Source organism: Myiozetetes cayanensis, unplaced genomic scaffold (genome assembly GCF_022539395.1).
Source record: "Myiozetetes cayanensis isolate MyiCay16 unplaced genomic scaffold, myiCay2020 scf16, whole genome shotgun sequence".
Taxonomy (NCBI): Eukaryota; Metazoa; Chordata; class Aves; order Passeriformes; family Tyrannidae; genus Myiozetetes; species Myiozetetes cayanensis.
Window position 1 is genome coordinate 10498952 of NW_026087270.1, and position 22232 is coordinate 10521183.

Below are 22232 nucleotides of genomic sequence, written 5' to 3' on the forward strand. Positions count from 1 at the left end.
AGACACCAGACCCTCCAGCATCCCTGTGGCATATGATGCCAAGTGGGGGCCATGGATGCCCACTCAAGGGGTGCAGACAGCAGAGTCCCTCACCCTCCCGACTCCCCTCAGGGTCAGCAGTGGCTGGCTGGCCACAGGGAGCCTGAAGCACTGGCCCTCTGGCTGCTATGCCGGTCCAGGGACTGATGCTGGCCCTGGGGGTGATGCCCATCCTCCCACTGGACCCAGGGCATGGCAACAATGGCACTCAAAACCTTCACATGACTCCCACAGATGCCACAGACACAGGGCTGAGTGTGTCTCTATTTAATCCCACACCTCATCCCAGCGAGGTTCCCTGCCCCAGCCGGCACCAGCCAGCAGCATCCCAGGGACACAGTGAGTCCTTCCCCTCTGGGAGCCATTGGCCCCGACGTCAGAGCAGAAACAGTTCATTTCCACAGACAGCCCTGCTACGGCAGCACAATGATCTTCTTCTCCAGCGTCTGTGGGGGGAACAGGACCCTCCTCATGACGGTGTCCAGCTCCTCCAGTGCCAGCTGTGCGTGCAGCACTGTCGCGCCGTCGCGCTCGGCCGTCACCACGTGCTTCAGCAGGTGGTACAGGTCCCGCAGCACGTCCTGCAGTACCTGGATATGGCAGGCATGGCAAGTGTAAGCACTCACTGGTGCCTCACCCGCACCCGCCCCCTCAGCGTGTCCTGGCAGGCGCGGGGCTGCCCCTTCCCCCAGCGCTGCCGGTGCCAGGACACTGCAGCACCACCACCGCCGACCACAGCTCTGGCCTGCCGTGACTCAGTTTCCCCACACACCAGGAGCACATTGTGGTGAACCTCCACCCCAGGGGCACAGGGGGATGCTGAGATCCCAGCTGCGGGGATTCCCGTGGGGAACCAGCTGTTTCCTCCATGGGAGTTGAGTCCCAACATGCTTGTTACTGGGAACTGGAGAGGGAGGGCACAGTGGTAGAAAAACTGGGCATTTCCAAGTCAAATCAGTGATGAATAACTCCCACGGCTCCTGAGAGCTGGCACTACTCATGGCATGGCATGGCCCCACGGCACATCCCAGGAGCTCAGAGGGATGCCCCCACAAAGTCCCCACTTTCTCAGGATCTGCTGAGTGGGTCCTTTGGTGGAGGAGGCCAAAGTTGGGGGTCTCAGTCCCTTGAGACTTTCCCTGGAAGCTGCTTGGAAATGAGCCCTGCAGACCCCATGGGACAGGGGCCATGCCCAAGGGATGCCCAGGAGCGTGTTGGGGGCTGTCCCTGCCATGGGGACAAACGAGGAGGGACCCACCTCGGTGACCTTTTCGCTCAGCCCCCGCAGCAGCAGCACCACCACATGCACAGCAGCTCTTCGCACCTCGGCCTCAGGGTCTGTCCGGGCTATGGCTGTCACACAGCAGGTGACCTGTGGGGACAGTGCAGGGGGGCATCAGCAAGGGCTGCAGGATGTGGGGGATCCTGGCGGAGCAGCTGCTGCGATGCTAGAGACATCCCGAGGATGACGATGGGACCCCAGTGCCTGGCCTGGCACCCAGCTGGGGGGTCCCACTTCCCGTGGGGCACTGGCTCCGAGCAGCCCTTCCTCCTGCTGGGGCCAGGTAGCACATGGATGCCTCGGGAAGCTGTATAACAAGCTGTATAAAAATCAGGCAGAGCCAAAGGAATCTAATTAAACCCCAGCAGTGACAGCCGGGAGAATTAGCAGAGCTTGCGCCTTCCTGAAATAGCAGCGTGTGGTGCGTTGGCATCGCATCAACCGCTGGGACTCACTGGTGCCGAGTGGGAATCAGGGGAGAAGCCTGAGCACCAAATCCATGTGGTCTCCAGCTCAAGGAGCACCAGGGGGGTGAAGCTCTGGCTCCCATGGGGCACAGACCCACCAGCTTGAGGGCTGCTGGATCACCCAGAGCTGGGCTCACCCCTACCAGGATCACAGCGCCAGCGGCTCTCCGGGCAGCCGTGTCTCACTCAGAGCCGGCAGCTGGGGCGAGGGATGGCTCAGCCATACTGATAACGATAATTATGATAATTATGATAACGGGAGGGTAACTAAGTGTCATTAAGCGGGAGGTGTCTCTGGCAGGCACCACCTGTGCCCCCAGGTCTCCTCTGGCAGCAGCTGCCATGGGTGGAGCATATACCTAAAAATCAGGGTTAGAACCTCCTGAGTGTTTGCTTCAGGCCCAATGGCTTTTGTGCTCCATGTATAAGCAATTATCACTGTTATCACTCATGTCCTTTGTGGAAATGTTCCATTTCCATATGGAAATATCCCATTTCCATGTCCTCAGCAGCTCAACCACACACTAACGAACCCACTTGTAAACAAGCGATGAGCCCACACTTCCCAGGCAGGGACCTGGGGAAGGATGGAGCTGGTACCTCCTGGACAATGGATCCCAACTGGAAGCCAAGGTACTGGCAGAGCTCGCCCAGGTTGGAGAGGCTGCTGGCCCGCAGTGCTCCATCAGGGTCCCGGGCGCCCCGCAGGAAGGTCCGGATCAGTGGCTCCCGGTGCTGGAACACCATGTCCCCTGCAGGACAGAGCAGAGTGGTGTCTCACTAGCATGGAAAAGCCCACAGCCCCTTCCTGCTGAAGCTGTGGCTCCTTTGGGGGCAGATGGATTGGGCATCCCCCTTGCAGCACTGCAGAACAGCTACATGCAGCATCTGGAGTGTGGCTTCTGCCCCTTGGCACATGCCCTACGGGGGCCCTCCGGCATATTCCCAAGGTCTTGCAAACACACCAAGTGTGAATGGCAAATTCCCACATCTTTCAGACCCAAATCCCCACCCCAATTAGCACACGGATGTGTGAGCTGCTAATGAGAGGTCAGGGCCCCTGTCCAGCCTCCACAAACACCCCGGGAGTGTGGTCATCCCAAGGGAGCCGGGCAGCTGTGTGCCCCATGGCGTGGGCATGGCTTCCTGCGAGAAGAGACTCAAGGGGCCAGAAAGGAAGCTCCATCAGGCTAGCTGGCCCATGAGCTCAGTGGTTTTCCAGTTCTCCCAAGCTCTGGAAGCTCCTTGGATCCTGGTGTTGTGCAGCTGATGGAGGCAGTGGGATGGATGCCTTGGGATGCCCTTGGAAATAGTCCCTGCAGGCAACGGAGGGTTCCCGTCCCACTGCATGTGGGGGCTCAGGGCTGGCGACTAGCACAGGGTGGGGAAGCTTGGGGCAGTGCTGTGATGCCAAGGACAGACAGGCTTGCTGCAAATGTATCCTCCTCTTGACTGCATCCCAGGGGCTGGATTTATGGCAGTCTGAGTAGTGCTGGGTGATCTGAGTGGGATCTATTCCCTTGGAAGCCAACAGCACACCGGCCCTGTGCCAGATGGCTACAGAAGGAGCACGGAACATTTCCCTTCCTGCTGCAAAATCCCATTCTGGATGGGAAAAGCTGCTCCAGTGGGATGGTAGGCAGGGATGGGGACAGGGATGGGGTGTGAGAGAAGCAGAGCAGAAGATCTTGACAGAGCAGGACATCTTGAAACTGCACAAAGCAAAGCGATCCTGGAAGCACTGGATAAATCCTCGCTCTCAGATCCTGAAGCTTTGCAACAGAAACAACTTGGTGCAATTTGTTCTATAAATACGCCGGCGAGCCGGGACGCGCCGGAGCTGCTGCCTGCGGCAGCGGCACCATGGGGAGCAGGGAGAGTACAGGGAGGCTTTGCCACCATCCCCACGGCAGCTGCCAGGGGATGTCCAGCGCTGCAGAGGACACATAGACATTACCTGGGGTCTTCAGGGACTGAGGGGCTCTGTTGCTGATCACTGGAGCCCCCCAGGAGATGGTGGGATGCCCTGCCCCCATCCCGGTAGGGGGGCTGGACAGTGGCACAGTCTGGCACTGGAGGGATGGCACAGCTGGCAAAGCTCAGGGATGCCACCATGGCCAGGGGATGTAGCAGATGTCCCAGGGGAGTCACAGCCCCAGGGCTTGGGGGGCCCAGGCTCTGCAGGAGCAACTTGAAACAAGTACACAGTGCTTGGCTGGTGACCAGGGACCCCCATCCAACTGTCTCAGCAGTGGGACACCGGCTGCCGCCCCCCCGGACATGAAGAGCTCCGGCTGCACGCTCCCGCTGGCCTGGCCTCCTCCAGGGAGTCAGATGAGGCATTCTAGGACGTGTCCCAACAGCAGCTGATGGAAAGGCCTCATGCAGCTTCTACCCCTCAGCCTTGCGTGTCCAGGCGCTTCCCAGCAGCCTCTGAGCCCGGCACTGCCAGCTGAGGGGATAGCGGGCTGCTGGCAGGATCCACTGTCCCACTCCTGCCATTGGAAAACCCCAGAAAGCCACCACACCTTTCCCAGGCTTTCAGACCTTTCTCCCCTTCCCACAACAAAAATCCCTCATGGGCTTTTCTCCTGGGATTTGGCAAGGCCGAGAGATGCTGTGGTTGATGGCAGCGGGCACTGCCATGCCCATGGCCATGCACTCACCCAGCGCCCGGGTGATGCGCATCAGCACCTCTCCCAGCTTCATCCTGGTGACAGCGGCCATGGCGTCCTCCGTGCCCTGCGCTGGGCACTCGTACCGCGCCAGCAGGACAGGCAGGATCCGCTCCGGGTACTCACTGGAGAGCAGGGCAACACCTGGGGGGGTGAAAAAGCTGGAAAATCAGTAATTTGACAGTTGGCAGCAGGTGCCCGCTCACTGCTGCTGGTTGATGCCTGTTGACTCAATGTGGACTCGGTGCACTGGGGGCAGCTGGGCACCACTGGCGATGCTTGGGCACAGGGTCTGGTCACTGCTCCCAGCTCCCAGCCATTGGCACATGGTTCCAGTGCCCTTGTCCTTGCTGGATTCACCTGTCCCAGACTGGGACTTGAGCCTGAGTGCACCCAGTGCCTGAGGCAACTCCCCAGGGATGACAAGGGATGATCAGATCTTGGACACAGGCTAGGCAATGCCATGGGGCTGCACCAGCTTCGCTGTGCCTGTGGAGATGTGGGCAGAGGGAAGTGCCAGGCAGGGCTCTGGCAGCACTGGGCAACTCTCTGATGGGGAAAGGTGGCTGCTCTCCAGCGAAGGATCGAGCAGCAGAGGCTGCCCTGGCAATGCCAAGCATTGAGTCACGGTGAGCCCCAGCTCCCAGCCTCCAGGAGCTTCACCTCCAGCCCTGTTCCCTGGTTATTGGAGGGTGTCTGGTGTGGGTCACCCTTTGCAAGCCCAGGCACATCTGGCAAGGCAGTAACACCTCCTCTGGCACTGCCTTATCCCAGAATCACAGAGTCGTTTGGATTGGAAAAGCCCTCTAAGATCATCAAGTCCAACTGTTCCCCCACACTGCCAAGGCCACTTAACCCATGTCACCAAGTGCCACATCCACACAGCTTTTAAATCCTTTCAGGGACGAGGATTCCACCACTGCCCTGGGCAGCCTGTGCCAGGGTCAGAAAGCCCTCTCCATGAAGAAATTTTTGCCAATATCCAATCTAAACTTCCCCTGGTGCAACCTGAGGCTGTTTCCTCTCGTCCTTCCCTTGTTCCCTGGGAGCAGACCTGGACCCCGACCTGGTTCCCCCCTCCTGTCAGGGAGTTGGAGATAGCCAGAAGGTCCCCCATAAGCCTCCTTTTCTCCAGGCTGAGCCCCTCCAGCTCTCACAGCTGCTCCTGGCGCACCAGACCCTTCCACAGCTCTGTTCCATTCTCTGGACACGCTCAGCCCTTCAATGCCTGTCTTATGATGAGGGGCCCAAAATTAACCCCAGGATTACAGGTGTGGTGTCCGGTACAGCAGGAATACACTGCTGGAGTCCAGCTCAAGGATACCCAGCGGTGCCGCAACACCGGCTCAGCCCCAGTGTCGCCACTGTGGTGGGGAGCGAGTGGGGCTGTGGGGACCCAGATGGAAGAGCCACCAGCCCCATGCTCAGCACGGCTCAGCACAGGTGCTGCTGCCATGGGCCAGGTGAGTCAGTGCTGCAAGGAACAGCATCAGGGTTAATCACTGCCGCGGCCGCGCTGCCTAACGCGGCAGCAGCTGCACCGGCGCGTTAATCACCAGGACGGTTACAGCCTTTGTGTTTCAGCTGCTGGGCAAGGACAGACCCGTCTCTCTCAAGACTGTACAGGCAGCGGGAAGCAAAAGATAAACTCCTTTCCCAACTCCTGCCAAAGGTTACCAACCCAGTGGCAGCGGTGCCAGCATTGCTGTGGGCCAAGGAAACGGCACCTCCTTCCATGGAACCCAGCGGACTGTGACCAGCCATGTCAGCTGTCACCCAGTGCCACAGGGTTGTGCTGAGGGCATTGGAGCAAGAACCAGCCTAAGGGTTTCCTGGGAAGTGGGAGTGGCCACGGAGATGGACCTGGCAGAGCCCTGAGGGAGCACTAGCAGGTCCCCACGGCCCTGCTCCTCTGCCAACCTCAGTTGAACAGACTCCTCAGTGGATGCCAGGCTGTGCCCAGACTGTGCTGGAACTGCAGCCCCAGCTGGTGGTAGAGACCTGGCATGGGGATGGTGACTGGCTCCAGGGACTAACAATAACTGGGAGACAAAGCCTGGAGCTTCAGGAACTTGACACAGAGCCCACACCTGGCTCCAGGCTCGACCAAACAGCACAGAGCCACAGTCTTGGAGGGCAGGAGACACCAAGCCCTCAGCCCAGCCACGGCTCCACTGCTCTTCCTTTCCTCTCAGTGCCCAGAGCCCCCAGCACAAAACCTTCCCTGATGAAGCACTGGCACTCATCCCAGCGGGCATCACTCACCTTGGATGGCTGAGAGGTAGACAAAGGCGTCCTCATGCTGCACATTCTCCAGGAACACCTGGAAGGAAGGGGAAGTGCCATCAGCAGTGACTTTGGGCCAGGTCGGCAAGGCCAAAGAACAACAAAAATCAGGACCATCTCCAGTCCAACGGCACAGTCAGCACAAGCTCTGCACTGCAGCACAGGACAGGGACCACAGCAGGGGACAGGGATGACCACAGCAGGAGCCCAGCACCTGCAGCAACTTCTCCTGAAGCTGAAGTGCCTCTGGATCCCGCTGGGTGACCAGGTTGGCGAGGTGGCGCAGGGCAGCAGCCCGGGCGGGGGGCTGAGGGTCATAGGCTGACACCAGCAGCTCCTGGAGTCCAGCTGGGGCAGGGCTGTCAGCACACGGGGCTGGAGTGGGACCGGTGGCACTGGGCTCATGGCCTGCGCTCTGCTCTGTGCTCCTCTCTCCATGAGCCGAGGGGTTGCTGTGTCTGTGCTGGGGCTGGGCCCGGCTGACCCTTGGGTTGGGGGCTCCACTGGGAATGCCAGCAGGGCTCTGCACTCCCATCCCAAGCTTCCTCCCCAGCACACTGTCAGCAGCAGCGCCCACCGTGCTGGGGGCACAGGCCCCGTGGGTGCAGATGGCGATGCGCAGGTCCGAGGCCAACTCCTGGGTGAGGGGCTCGGGGTAGCTGTGGGACAGCTCCTCCAGCAGTGGCACCAGCCGCTTCAGCACGGAGAAGTCGCTGGACTGGAGCTGTGGAGGGAGAAAAGCAGCACTGGCACCACCACAGTGGGAATCCATCCACTCCCTGGGATGCTCCAGGCAGGGCAGGAGAGCATGGGGATGATGAGCCGCAGAGTCTGTTTTGTAGCCCCATGGCCACTCCCATCCCCATCCCAAGCTCTGGGCTTCAGGCACCACAAGCTCCTCTCGACAGCAATGCCCATGGCCCAGCACCTATCCCATCTCCGGTATCTCCAGCAGGAGCCATGGGAGAAGGTGGGAAGGGCATGAGCTTGGAGGACAGCAGTGTTTGTGCATGGAGGCCAAAACAGGGACATCCCTCCCGCCATCTTCCCAGCACCGTGTCAGGCTTGCTGTCAGTCCTGCCTGGAAGGACATTCCTGGCACGGCAGCTGCAACCTGTTCTGAGCAGGAGAAGCTCCTGCCCTAACCTGGATTTAACTGCTAAATTCTGGGTTGTGAGGCCTGAAAAGGGGTGCTTTAGCTTGAGTGGAGAGTTTGGATGATTGCATAAAACCCATTGGCTGCTAAAACCCAAACAGCTCTGCAGCTGCTTCCAAAACCTCTCACATTCCATTTCCCAAGTAACGTCGCTCTCATTAACTCCAGAATGGGAGCAGGAGCTCGCCTGGGAGGGGCCCATTGCAGCCACAAGACTCTGGCTTTAACTTCTCTCCAAATAAAGTTCTTTTCCCAGTGTTAGAAATTTAGCAATAAGACACAATAAATAAATGGAAAAAACATTAACAGCTAGATCTTCCTTTGGGCAAATCAGGGGATGAAGCAACTCCAGTAGCTCAGTGATGGCAGCACATTAATTGTTGGCCATCGCTCCCAAGGCAGCTCTCTCTCTGTCTCGGTATAATGTGGTAATCAAGTGATGTAAATAATAATATAAATATGTAAAAAATGTAAATATAAAAATACAGAGGACTTTCAAGACGGGTACAGCCCACATGGGACACTTGTTGCACTCCGCAGCTGGAGCCCGTGGTGTGTAGGGATGCAGGGGATGCAGTGTTGGTATTTAAAGATGCTGCACATGGTTGCACTGCTCTGTCACCACCTTCTTAGAAGCAAACTTTGGATTATAAACTAATATATATTATTATAATATATATTATAGTGTTTTTTATACTATATATGAATGTAATATACATATATGAATCAATTAAATTAATTTCAAGGATGTCCTGCTGGGATTGAACCCTTAGCCAGTGCCTCCCCACTGCTCCAAGGAAAAAAATATTATGTGTAAGTTATACATATATACACACACACACACATATATATATATACACATACATATACAGGCTGGGACTGAGCAGGGACCCCAGCTCAAGGCACCCAGCTCCCCTGGGCTGGGAATGGCAGTGCCCGTACCCCCCGCCCCTGAGCCCCCCAGCTTTGCCCCTCACCTGGACAGCCCCTCCAAGCAGGGCGGCCACGAGCCCCATGGCCATGGCGAGGGTCTGTGCCTCGGCCGCCGCACCGGGGCCCCGCGCTGGGCTGACACAGGCCCGCTGCAGCACGGCTGCCACGAACTCCTGCACCTGCCAGGGGAACAGCAGTCAGGAGGGGGGATCCCTGGGGTGCCCCCACCTCCTCTTTAACCATCTTGGTCTCTGTATCCATTTGAATTTTCCAAGCCCACGCCGTTCTCTAACACAAGTCCATACAAACTCAAGAAGGGTTTGGTCAATGCTCTTAGGCACATGGTGAGATTGTGGGGATGTCCTGTGCAGGGCCAGGAGTGGGAATCAATGACCCTTGTGGGTCCCTTCCAACTCAGTTCTGTGGAAGTATTTCCACTTCACTGCTGTTGCCACCCCCCCAACCTTCCCTCTCAGACCGTCCCAGTTGCCTTCCTACTATCTCCCCTTGCCATCCCACCTGTGCAGGTGAGGGGACTCAGCAGTGTTGGGAGCCCTGGAGAGCTGGGGGATGGATGGGGATGCACTGGGGATGCAGGAGGGAGTCAGGGTTCCCAAGGTGGCTGTGGGGTGCTGGAGCCCCCGAGCCCCACCCACCCCTCCAGCAGCAGCACACACGGGCTCCCTGGGATCACAGTCCCCAGCCCCATGACAGGCTGTGTGAACCCATGGGTGAGAATTTTGGGAGCAGGGATGGAGAGTGGCTGTGCCACACAGCCCACTCCATCAGTGGCTGCAGCTGCCAGGTTCTGGTGCAAGCTTGGCAAAGTCACATCCACAACAGCCCCAGGAAAATGTGATGGTTAAACTGGTAGGGGTTTCTCAGCATCAGAAGACAACAAGGCTTCAGGAGCAGGGGGAACCCAGCTCCATCTCTGTCTCCTGCTCAGCTCCACCATGGGATAGGAGCTGGGAAGGCAACTGGGATGGTCTGAGAGAGAAGGTCAGGGTGGTAGCAACAAGGGTCTGTATAGAACTGGGCTAGAGAAAGGCTTGGGAAATTCCAGAGCCCAGGAGCTCCAGTCCCAGCCCCACAGGTCCCCGTTGCCAACCCCTCTTACTCCCACACAGCTATTTCCCATGTTCTCTTAGTTTTTAATTTTTCCCACAATATTTTTATTCCACAAGCCTATAACAATCCTGCCTGGCTGGCATCAGCTTTCTCCTTGGCACCAACACTTTTGATCCCACAGGCTTTCTGCCTTCCTAACAGACCTTGAAATTAGGGAGTTGATGTTCTTCGTGCCTTATTTTCTCCACACCATGGCTTGGGACGAGCCTGGGAAGGGTTGGATCAAGGTCATTCCAACTTAACAGGTGTGTTGCAAAAGAACTATTGTGCTCCTACTTTGGAAAACTAAGTAGGAGGGCAACAAGGTCCTGTTGCACCAAATCCCAAACTTCCAACCCCCAGGACACAGGCACTGAGTGCACACATCGTTTCCTCCTTAGTTGCCAGCTCCTTGAGCACATCCCTTAAGGAAGCAAGATGTGGAAAAAGGCTATGGAAAAGGCTGCAAAAAAGGCTCAGGTACCTGCTGGGACAATTATGCCAGAGCAGAAATTTCATCAAACAGCAAGAAAGTAAAAAAAGTTGGAATATCTGCTCTCACAACACAGTGACACACAAGCTGAAGGAGCTGAAATTATATTTAACGTAAAGAAAAGGAACATTGTGAATAAATAATCTGTAGATGGCTGCTGAAAAAAAAGTAAAAAAAACTACTCTATAAGGAAAAAAACCCACTTTAATGTGGGAGAGGAAAAACCTTGAAAAATAAACCCCTGGGGCACGGTTGTGTCTCAGGCAGGAGGAAAGAATCCTTGGTGCAGAAAGGAAATCAAGTTGACCTTGGTTATGTGGGAAAATATGTAAATAAATGTGCAGCTGAGGGGGGCCACAGCAGCCGCTGTTCCTGGGCTCCAGCTTTGGAAAGGTGGATCCCACTTGTTCCTACCCCATTAGGGCCCCCCAAACGCCCCAAGGAAATTGCTCAAAGGCTGCACTGCCACTGCCTGTCCCTGTCCCTGTCTCAGCCCAGGGGCCTCCCTGAAACACAACTCCAGGCAGGAGGATAATGGATTTTTTGTCTGGATTTCTTTGGTGGTGGGTTTTTATACAGACTCTTGGCTGGACCCTGAAACCTGGCAAAACCCTTCCCTGTTTCCCACCCCGATTCTCCAGCCCTGTAGGTGGGTGTGATGGGGACGCAGGTGGGGACAAAGCAGTGCTGGCTGTGTCCCCCCCAGCGTTGCAGAACACACAAAGGATCCTTTGTCCCAGAGGGAAACGAGAGGGAACCTGCCTTGGCAGTGACCGCCTCTGCCCAGGGCAGGCACGGAGAGCTGGCACAGCCGGGGCACTGGGGTAAAAAACAGCAATAAAGAACAGGATGTGGAAACTTAAAGACTGATCCCCAGGGGAATGCCATGCTGCCCTTGGTTTCCACCTACATTCCTGACTGGAACGGTGTGGAACAGCCGACCCTGTCTAGCATGTGGTCAGGGGCAGATGTGCCATGTTTTAACCATCTTTTTTGGGACCATGGTCAAGAAGCCCCAGTGGCTTTTGAAATTACAACATTTAATAAATTTTGCACTGCCCATTCATGGATGTAGGAACACAGTTAGACCAACTAAGTTTCTCCAAGCCCCAACCAACCTGTCCTGGAACGTTTCCACAGATGAGGCACAGCTTCTCTGGACAACCTGTGCCAGGGCCTCACCATCCTCACAGCCAAGAATTCCTTCCCAATATCCCACCTAACCCTGCCCTCTGGAAGCCATTCCCCTGTGTTCCGTCACTCCAGTCCCTTGTCCAAAGTACCTCTAGCTCTCTTGGAGCTCCTTTAGGCACTGGAAATGGTTCCAAGGTGACCCCAGACCCTTCTCTTCCCCATGTTGAACAATCCTAACTCGCTCAGCCTTTCCTCCTGGAAGTGTTCAGCCAATCCCCCTGGGCTTTGCCATGACCAACCTGCACAATGTCAGTGAACACGGTGTCCGAGACACTCTCGCACAGCGCAGCCACAAGCTGCAGGACAAGCAGCTTCCTCTCCTGCCTGGCCTGATCCTGCTCCAGCTCCAGTAAACTCCCTCCAGGTTCCACAGCCAGGTTTGGAGCTGCCTCGTCCTCTGCAGCCACCTGAGCCAGTTCCTGCCAGGAAGGAAGCACAGAGTCCAGAGATGCAGTGGTTAAACACTGGTAACCAGTGCCAGGACTGCCAGTTGACTCCTCACACCACCAGATTTTCCAGCTGAAGGTCTCTGAGAGCTGCCACAGATCCTGGGAGTCCCATCCCTATCCCCTCGTGTGACTATGCGCTGGGAGGGGAGCACAAAAAGCCCAGCCCAGCCCAGGCCAGGAGGGAACTGCAGGGGCTCCAAGCAGGATGAAAGGAAGCAGGTGCTGGGGCCCCTCCATAAAAGCCAAGGAAGCAACAGGGATTATTCCCAGTTTCCAACACACCATTAAACTTCAGATATGCTCATGTTGTTAAAAAAGCCCAAGGGGGATAAGGGTTAACCCCTTCAGGGACAGGACTGCTCCCTCTCCTCAGCTCTCCCACCCAGCACGCAGGGCTGCTCCAGCACGTGCCGTATCCTGGGGCATGCAGAGGGACGATTCCTTTATTTTGCCTTCTGCTTGACCCAAGGAACTCTTTCCTGCAGGTGTGCCCCAACCAGGGACAGGCCTGCCCTCACCTTCAAGCAGTGGATGAAGAAGTCTCCGGCCAGCCCACTCTTCTGGCAGTGGGACAGGAGCTCGACCAAGCTCTGCATATGGCACTGCTCTGAGGAGATCTTCTGGTACAGGGCCTCATCTTCATCGCTGGAACGGGTCACTGTGTCACTTACACAAACACATCCAGACCCCCTTGACTCCCCAGCTCCAGGGCAAGGTGAAATCCCAGTCTGCCTTTTCCTGGAAGCCTTCTTTCCCAGCGTTTTCCAGCAGAGCCTGGAGGCAGCTGAGTCAAACATTGCCCAGGTCATTTGTGATCACTTGCTCCCTTTATTATCAAATCTACACTCACTGACAAAAACCATGAGCTCAAATCCAGTCGTCCCCTAAATAACAGGATTAGTGCTGGCTAAATCACATCGTGGTCAGAGACACAGAACCAGGGACATGAACATGGGCAGAGCCAGGGTTATTACGGAGTAAGTTTAAAGTGTTCCCAGTTTACCCAGGGCAGAGCTGCTTCTAACTGTGGCCTTCCAGTATCTAAAGAGAGTTTATAAAAAAGCAGGAGAAGGACTTTGGATAAGGGCCTGGAGTGACAGGACAAGGATGAATGGCTTCCCATTGCTAGAGGGCAGGGTTAGATGGCATATTGGGAAGAAATTCTTCCCTGTGAGAGTGGAGAGGCCCTGGCACAGGTTGCCCAGAGAAACTGGGGCTGCCCCATCCCTGGAAGTGTCCAAGGCCGGGTTGAATGGGGCTTGGGAGCAATCTGGTATAATTGAAGGTGTCCCTGCTCATGGCAGGGGGTGGAACGAGACAAACTTTAAGATCCCTTTCCACACAAACCAGTCTGTGATTCTAACTCAGATCAGGAATAAACTGAAACAAAAGCTGAACGAAGCACATTCGTGGGGATTTTACTGCAGGTGCTCCCAGCTCCCAGCACACCCACCCCACGGACACCCCTGGACACAGCCATGTCTCTGCCTAGCCCACAGGACTGCCCCGGGCCCCCCCTGCCAGCTCACAGCCCCCGCTTTAAACCAAACCTCCCACTGTCGGACATCCCGGTCTGCGTGGCTGGAGACTAATGGCTGCAGTTTATTCCCAGCATGGCCATGCTCTGCCTCTACTTAGTGACCATCTGCGCACACCAGAGGAGCTCAGTCACTGCTCCGTCACGCTGGCATCGCCAGAGCCCTTGCTGTGACAGTGCCACCTGTGCCCGAGGGACTCCACTCACTGTGCCACGAGACAGGCTCAAGCTGGACAGTGGAAGTTGAATTTGCAGGTTGTTGGGGCTGGAAAAGCACATCCCATTCCCAGACAGCCCTCAGGCAGGGCTTGGAGTCCAGAAAAGCAGACAGGGAGTGCACACCAACACTCAGGAGGAGCATGATGCTTTTTGGGGCTGGAAGTCAGAGCTGTGTGCGGCATCCAGGAAACCTGGAGGCTGCATGTGCTGTGAGAAAGCATCACCTGCCTGAGCTTGAGAGGATGAGACCACGGTGGGATGGTCCTGGCAGACCACCACTCACTTAAGCTCTCTGCCAGGCTTCTGGAAAGCCCTGGGTGCTGACTGACCCTGGGGACTGTGCCCACAGCACTCACCTGATGGTGTCCTCCACTGCGATGGCAGCGCCGCCCTCACTGCCCGCACAGACCCGGCACCGTGGGTGGAGCGCGGGCACGGTGCTGCCCAGCCCGGCCAGGCCTTCCAGCACAGCCAGCGACCGCTCCCGCTCCGCCTTCTCCAGGAACCACAGCAGGATCTCCTGGCACGGGGAGCTGGTAGGGAGAGAGGAGGCAGTGGTGACATTGTTCTGCCCACTGCTCCCCTCCTTGTGACACACATTTTGGGATGATGGATGTGACTGGAGCACTCCAGAGCGGCCATGGGTTCTCCTTGGGATGCTCTGGCTCCTGGCTCCAGCAGCTGAAGGCATTTGTGACAGTTTCTAAGGGGACCAGCAGCACATCCTGCCCTCTGGCATTCCCAGATGGAAGGATTTGTGTCCCTTCAGACTTGAACCCAGTGAGGAAGGGAGCACTGTGAACATCCCTGGCATGCCATCCCTGTGCCTCATGCCAAGGTGAGAGGGGCTGGTGGCAGTGCCAAGGGAGAGCAGGATGGAGATGGGAGCACTGTGAGGTGGCGTGGGAGCCCTGCCAAGGAAAGATGCAGGTTAATGAGGTGGAGCGGCTGTGCCGTGCTGTGCCAGGGGTCTGGAAAGCCGAACACTTCCAGGCAGTTGCAGGTTTAGTTATCCCTGCCAAATTCCTTAGCAAAGGGAGCAGTGACTGATGGGCCAGCAGCGTGAGCTTGCCAAGGCACTCGCTGCTCTTTGAAGTGATTAACGATGTCTTTAATAGCAGCAGAGGCCGTGTCTACACACACCTTTTAGGGAAAGCCTGTACACGCCAGGATCACCAGGGAACAGCGTAACCCCACCAGGAATGCTTTCATCAGGTTGGTCCAAACTCCCAATAGCCCAGGAAAAGCCAGGGGGAGCAAGGAAAGACGACAGCCAGCGCCTGGTCACCACTGTCCCTGCCACCATGACTACACATATGGTGCTTCCCACTGTGCATTGTGGGCAACTGGGCATGGCATGAGGGACAGCTGCCAGGAGGCAGGTCCTGCTTGGATCACAGGAGAGTGATGCCAGACGTGAGGTGAATGATCTTGTATTTCCAAGAGCCAGTGCCTGAGCTGTTTTATCCAGTTTTTATCCTGTTTGTAAGTCACTCTGACACCCAGCCAGGTCCCAGCATCACCACCTCCATCCACGGACAACCACAATCCCTGCTCTAGGCAGAGCCAACCTGTGCTCCCAAGGGCACGTTTGTCTCTACATGGAACATTCTGGCCTCAGGGAAGACAAAAACTGAAGTGAGAACTGCTTCCTTGGGCACAGGGCTGCCAGTAAGGTCATGTACCCTGCCTGTGGTTCCTGCCTGATTGGAATGAGAGCTCCTCGGGATGAGAACATGGATCTCTGCTCCTGGCTGGGCCCACAGAGTGCCCATTGGAAGCGGGCAAAGCCCAGAAGAGCCAAGCAGAGCTGAGCACAATCCTTCCTTACCGTAAGTATGACACATTCTGCTTGGCGAAGGAATAGAGGGAAAAAACCACTCCCAGGACTGACTGTAAGGATCCCAGCAGCAGGCTCGAGCTGTCATTCCCAACCACATACACCTACAGAGAGAAGGGCATAGGAAGGGGAGTCAAACACCTGCGTGGAACAGAGGGGAGGATGGGAACACGTCTGCGCGCAGAGTGGCTGCTGGGGAGGATGGTGGAGGGTTCTCAGCCTCTTCCTTCAGTCTGGAGCCTGTTTTCCCTGATTATGCCATATTCCCTATCAAAACCTGGCTTCAGCATCATTTTTCTCCAAGTATTTCCTTAACCACAGCAAGCTCCAAGCTACAGGAAGGCTGCAGCCAGATATTTGGGAAGTCTACTGCTTAGGGGCAAGATCCTGCCTTCCCCAGAGATGCAACAGGCACTTTGGAATGAGAAAATCTTTATGGAATAACGGCAAATCTCAAACACAGAGATCAGTCCCTGGCAAGGCAGCTGGGTTGATGCTGAGCTGAGACACCAAGCTGCCAGGGCTCTGGGGGGCTTCCAGGGTCTCTGGGCATGTTGTAGGGGTTCTTAGGGGGCTGAAGGGGCTCTGGGGGAGTTGCAGGGCCCTGCTCCTCTCCTCCACCTCAACCGGTAGCCTCCCAAATCACTGTCAACGCCCTCCACGAACCCAGCACACCCTTCTCAGGCTCACTGCACACAAGTGCCACCTTGCTGCCCATAGAGCACAGGAAAAACACTTACAGAAGCCTCATGGCATTCACAGAAGCCTCATATAATTGTGCTTCCTTTTATATCCTTTTAAAGGAATTATCCAAAACTAAAAGCCAGGTAGGATGCTTTTAGTCAGAGCCATAAGCTGGGAAAATTTGGTCTAGAAAGTGGTTAAATACCAAACCCTGCCAGTTGGACTCAGGGTTTACTCAGTGTTTTGGTTCTCAGGTCCTCATTTTGGCAGGTTCTATCTCCCTCCACAGCTTTTAACTTAAAAAAAAGGGAGGGGCAGGGTAATAAAGTTTTCCAAGGAACTTCCAGCCATATTATGTGGTAAGTTACCTGGTTCAGAAGGTGCTGTCCCTCCACAGCAGAGTGAGTCCCCACTCCTCTGACCTCCCACTCCCCACACCTCTGATCTCCCGTTCCCCACATTTCCAACCTCTCACTCCCCACACCTCCAACTTTCTGCTTCGCACACCTCTGACCTGCTCCCCACACCTCCAACCTCCTCCCAACACCTCTGACCTCCCACACCCCAACCTGTGACCTTCCTTCACAATCCCCAGTTCCAGGGCTGGAAGTGCCCTGGGGACAGACCTGCCTGAGGCAGTGTGACAGCCCCAGTAGGAGGGAGATGGCCCTGATAACACCTTGCCCTGCTCCATTGATGCAAACAGACCTGTTTCCCGGTGCTAATCCCCACGGAGCCATTCCTCCTCCCCAGACCCTTGTGTACACAAAGCCTCCCTAATGAAGCCCCAAGGATGGTTTCTCACTCAGCATCAAATGACACTCGCTAGACAAGAACTCCCCCCAAAATCCAGGGTCCCCTCACTAATCTGGCTGCTGTCAGGCCTCCAGCACTCTGCCATTAAGGAGGGACCCACCCAACCCCCCCCAGCACAGCACTGGGAGGGAGCAGCCCTCCAGACCAGTCTCTGCCTGCCAGCCAGTTACAACAGATCATTACTGGGAAAACAGACAACAATTCCAGCATTTAAGAGCTTAGCATGCCTCAGGGCATGCCAAGAACCAAGTCACTAGGTTCTGAAATTTGAATTCCGGGGTTGGAGATGTCCTTCTGAGTTGGAACATGCAGCAGGAAGCTGCTGTCAGGGCAGGCAGAAGAGCCTGCAGCGTGGCAATGCGGATACTGGTGGGAATGGTAGGAAATGGAGCTATGAAGGAAGGTGTCAGAGGACAAGCCTCCACAAAAAACCCTGATCCTTCATAGGGAACATAAGGATGGATCCCATCTCTCCCCCAAACATGAAAACCAAGACCTGTGCTCCAGTGAGAACTTAAAGCCCCTTTCAGTGCCTAAAGAGGCTCCAAGAGAGCTGGAGAAGGAATTCAGACAAGGGCCGGGAGTGAGAGGACAAGGGGGAATGGCTTCTCCCTGCCACAAGGCAGGCTTAGATGGGATATTGGGAAGGAATTCTTCCCTGTGATGGTGGTGAGGTCCTGGAACAGCCCATGTGCAGGTCATGGCACTCCTGAAGATAAGGATGAGGTAAGTTTGTGCATGACTGCAGGAGATGTTGGGTCTGTCTGGTCTACCACACACTGAAATGCTCACAAAGTCTCAAATCAGCTCTTTCTTAGAGTTTTCTCCAACAAATCAAACATCGTACCTTGAGCACATCTTCCATGCAGCTACCCAGCTCTGCCTCTGGCACCAGCATGGTCCCTGCTGCCAAATCCTCCACTGCCAGCTCTGGAAGCAAAGGGCAGAGACATCAGCACCCTAAAGCACCCCAGAGCCCCCCCGCAGCAGAGCAGCCCTGCCATACACTGCACCCAAAAACACTTCCACGGCTCCCTTCCCTCCCCTCCCCTTACCATGGGAACAGAGGAGCCCTCGTTAGCTGTCCTAATTGTTCTGCAGTGCTGTAAACCCCCAAGGACACACAGAAATCAAGGCAGACCACAATTCCATGATGAATGATTCCCTGGAGAGCTGCTGGTTGCGTTGGGAACCTATGGTTTCCATCCGGAAGCCCAAACCAAGGGTGTCAGACTGGGAAAGCTCCCCAAGGAGCCCATGGCAGGAGCCACAACATTCGGCTCCCACGCTGGAGTAACTTGGCTCAAGTGGTAGTAAATATGGTGTAACTACACAGACAGACATGGCCAGCACAAAGAGCTGGGCTCGCATGGTCTGCAGGCTGAAGAAATTCAGATGGAATGACAAAAATCAGCGAGGAAAGAAACCAGACTGTTCCTGGATGTGGTACCTGCTGCCTCTGAGCACCGCAGGAGAGGGAACAGCAGGGGCTGGAGCAGGTGCCTCTCTGCCAGCTCTGGGTGCTCCCTGGCCATGGTGAGCACCGTGGTGGTGGCCACACGCTGGAACTGCCGCGCTGCCACTTTGTCCTGGATGTGCAGCAAGTCCAGAATCTGCAAGGAAAGTGACAAAGGAACAAGGATCAGCATGCCCTCAGAGGGGGCAGCATGGCTCCTGGCAGTGAACAAGGACCTGTCCAATGTGCTCCTTTGCTGGTCATCTGGCACGACATTCCAAGTATGGAAGAGCCAGTGTCCTTCCCACGCACACAGAACGCCCTTCTGGGCTCAAACCAAGATCCTGCACCACTCCCAGAGCCAAAGGCTGGAAACAAGAGCTCCACACAGAGCTTGGTGTAGTGCAGTGTCAAGCAGCTCACACAATCAACACCATCCAGTATTTCAATAAAACATGGAAAATTTAAGAGTGGAAGTGTGTCCCATTGCTAGAAAAACACCTCCACGTTGTTCTGGCTCAAGCCAGGCCACGCTCAAGCAGAAGGGGCAGTCCCAACACCCTCCAAGATGGACTTGGCTCTGCATGCCCAGGCAGAGGGGACGAGGGACTTACCTGGGGGCACACCTGTCTGTAGTAGTCCTCGAGGGAGAGGCACTGCTGTGGGCAGGAAGCCAAGATCTTTGCAACTGCGTCACATTTCCTCCAGTCCAGAGCTGCTGCTTCAGCGCCAGCACCACCTGCAGCAGCAGAAACCCAGGATCAGCTCTGACCGGCGGCCAGCTCTGGCTGAAGCCAGAGTTCCTGGCCAAAAATTGGATTTTGAGCTATTATTGCTGTCAGTAAACCAACCATCTTTCAGGAGACACCTGAACTTAAAGACAGAAGGGGCAAAATTGCTGTGCAAGAGCTTTGATAATGGAAAACAACTCCTATAGAGAGGTGGACAAGCCAAAAGGTGGAGGGAGGTCATGCTTGGACAGTGACATCAGGTTGGTGTTGGCTAGAGGAGGCTTTGGCACTAAAATCTGTGGGATTCAGCTTTTGGATAGCAACAGTTTCCCTCCCTGCCAGGACACAGGGAGCAGGGGATGAGTCTCATTGTCCCTGCAGCTCTCACAGCCCAGTGCCCAGCATGGCTCCCACCACACTGGCACTGGGACAGGGCACTCCTTGGGACAGACCACACTCTGAACACACACAAGGTGTGACCCCACGGAGGCATAAACAGCTAAATGGTGTTGGAGGCTTTCAGTGTAGGCCTCAAAAACGTGTATCCCAAATTAGGGCAGTCTGGGAGGTCACCACAGTCAGAGGCAAAATCTGTGTGTCACCGAGTCATCTTGGCCCGGCAAAAGCTGATTGCCATGTTCGTACTCTGGCAGCTCTGCCCTTCTAGGCCTCTCATGGGATGAACCATTCCAGACACCTCTGAATCTGTGATCCTGGTGGCCCAAAGCCCCCCACTCACCTCCTGTGCCCTCCAAGACACCCCGAACCACAGCCTGCACCCCGTTGGGCCTCAGCAGCCTCTCGGAGAGCAGGTGTCCACAGAGCCGCCGCAGCCAGGCTGGAGCCGGCCCTGGGCCAGCCCTGGGCCGTGGAACACTCTGGAAAGGAACACAGCTTTAAGGTCCCTTCCAATCCAAACCATTCCAGGATTCCACGATTCTATTATTATCCCTTAAAGACTTTGCAGAAACAAGTCTCAGATTTCCCATCTCCTCCTTCTCCCCACAAGGCTTTGGAATGGCCCCAAACAGCAGCAGGTGCCCTGTGTCATCCCCAGAGCAGGAAGGGGCAGGTTCTGGAGGAGCAGGAGCTCCACTTGGCCGGGCACAGTGGATGTGGGTGCGAAGCCAAGGTAGCACGTGCTGTGATGACAGTCCTGGGTTCACACCCACCTACACACCCCTGCATGGCAGGGCTGGAATGACACACACCCAGCAGCTTCACCAGCGCTCCGGAACTGGATTTTAAAGCTTTAAGAACATTTCCAGGAGAGCAGCACCCTCGGAGTGTGGGAACACAGCAGCACCGTATGTGCTACACACCTTCATGGCCCACAATCACTGGGTACCTGCTTGGGTGGACCTTGCAGGACGAGCAGCTCCTGCACTGCCAGCGGCTGGTAAACACGGTCCAGGATGTCCTGCAGGGCTTCCCGGCACCGCGCTCGCTCCGCTTCCGAAACACCCTGCAACAAAACACACCAGGGTGGTGAGGGCACACACTGGAGTTAGTGGCTGGGTACTAAACCCACGGCAGCGACGGTGCCCTCCAGCCCCTTCTGGGGCTCCATGGCCCCTGTCCCTTCTCTCACATGGGGAACTACGGGCAGGACGTGGGATGCAGTGCTGGGCAACGAGCCTGGGACTTCACCCCGGGGAGCAGGCTAGGCCTTGGCTTGGCACCCACGCCAGCCCCGGGAGCGGGGACACAGGGAGGCGAGTGTCGCACGGACCTGGCACAGGGCGGCGGGGCCGTGTCCCAGCACGCAGAGCCCGGCGAGCAGCAGGCGGAGGTGGCTGGCGAGCAGCGGGACGCCCAGGGCGGGCAGCCGGGCCAGCTCGGCCAGGGCGGCGGCGGCGGCGAGCAGGCGGGCCCCGCGGGGGCCGGGCGGGGGCGGCCCGGGGCACGGCCCGAGCCCCGGTGGCAGGTGCGGCAGCAGCCCCAGCCCCACGGCGGCCCGCAGTGCCCGCCGCACCGCCCGCGCCTGCCCCGCGCTCAGCGTGTCGGCGGCGGGCGGCGGCGGAGCCCCGGGGGCTGCGGCGGCAGCAGGAGCGGCGGCGAGCGCGGCCAGGCGCTCCTTGAGGCACAGCAGCAGCGCCAGCAGCCCGCAGGCCGCCGCCCAGCCCGGCTCCGCGCCCGCCGCCCCGGCCGCCAGCGCGGGGTTGCGGGACAGCACTGCCGCCCGCAGAGAACGCAGCGAGGCCCAGCCCGCCGCCCGCGACAGCCGCTCCTCCAGCGCCACCGCGTTCTTGCGCAACGTCTCCGGGCACAGGGCGGGCTCCTGGACGGGCTCGGCAGCGCTGTCTCGGTCACCGGGCGGCCGCAGCAGCAGCTCCAGTGCCTCCACTACAAGCCCCGGCTCCAGCTCCGGGTCTGCGCCGCCCGCCATGTTGGAACCGCTGTCAGAGAGCGCCGCCATCTTGGAGGGGTCAAGGGAAGGGGCGGGGCCAGACTCCACCGCCATATTGGGAAGGTCGGGGCGAGGGGCGGGGCCGCTCCACCCAGCGCCATCTTGGGGAGGTCGGGGAAAGGGAGGGGCCGATCCCAGTGCCTGAAGGGGCTCCCGGAGAGCTGGAGAAGGACTGGGACAAAGGGAGGAGTGACAGGACAACGGGGAATGGCTTCCCACTGACAGAGGGCAGGGTTGGATAGGATATTGGGAAGGAATTCTTGGCTGTGAGGATGATGAGGCCCTGGCACAGGTTGCTCAGAGAAGCTGTGGCTGCTCCATCCGTGGCCAGGTTGGACGGGGCTTGGAGCAACCTGGTCTAGTGGAAAGTGTCTCTGCCCCTGGCAGGGGATTTGGAATATGATCTTATAGGTCCCTCCCAAGCCAAACTGTTCCATGACTAATTTCCCACCTGC

General features: G+C 57.0%; 1 protein-coding gene across 1 annotated transcript; it reads right to left on the reverse strand.

Annotated features, from left to right (window-relative positions):
- Positions 1-253: 253 nt before the first annotated feature.
- Positions 254-21831, reverse strand: TANGO6 (transport and golgi organization 6 homolog). The gene is made up of 17 exons (XM_050311636.1): positions 21100-21831; positions 20716-20832; positions 20107-20245; positions 19251-19375; positions 18631-18793; positions 18028-18110; positions 15672-15784; positions 14197-14373; positions 12603-12729; positions 11875-12054; positions 8883-9017; positions 6964-7473; positions 6729-6786; positions 4455-4607; positions 2389-2540; positions 1298-1411; positions 254-629 (listed from the first exon to the last, which is right to left on the reverse strand). Exons 1-17 carry the CDS (start codon positions 21829-21831, stop codon positions 453-455), a joined length of 3255 nt encoding a protein of 1084 aa, XP_050167593.1. The 3' UTR covers positions 254-452.
- Positions 21832-22232: the final 401 nt, after the last annotated feature.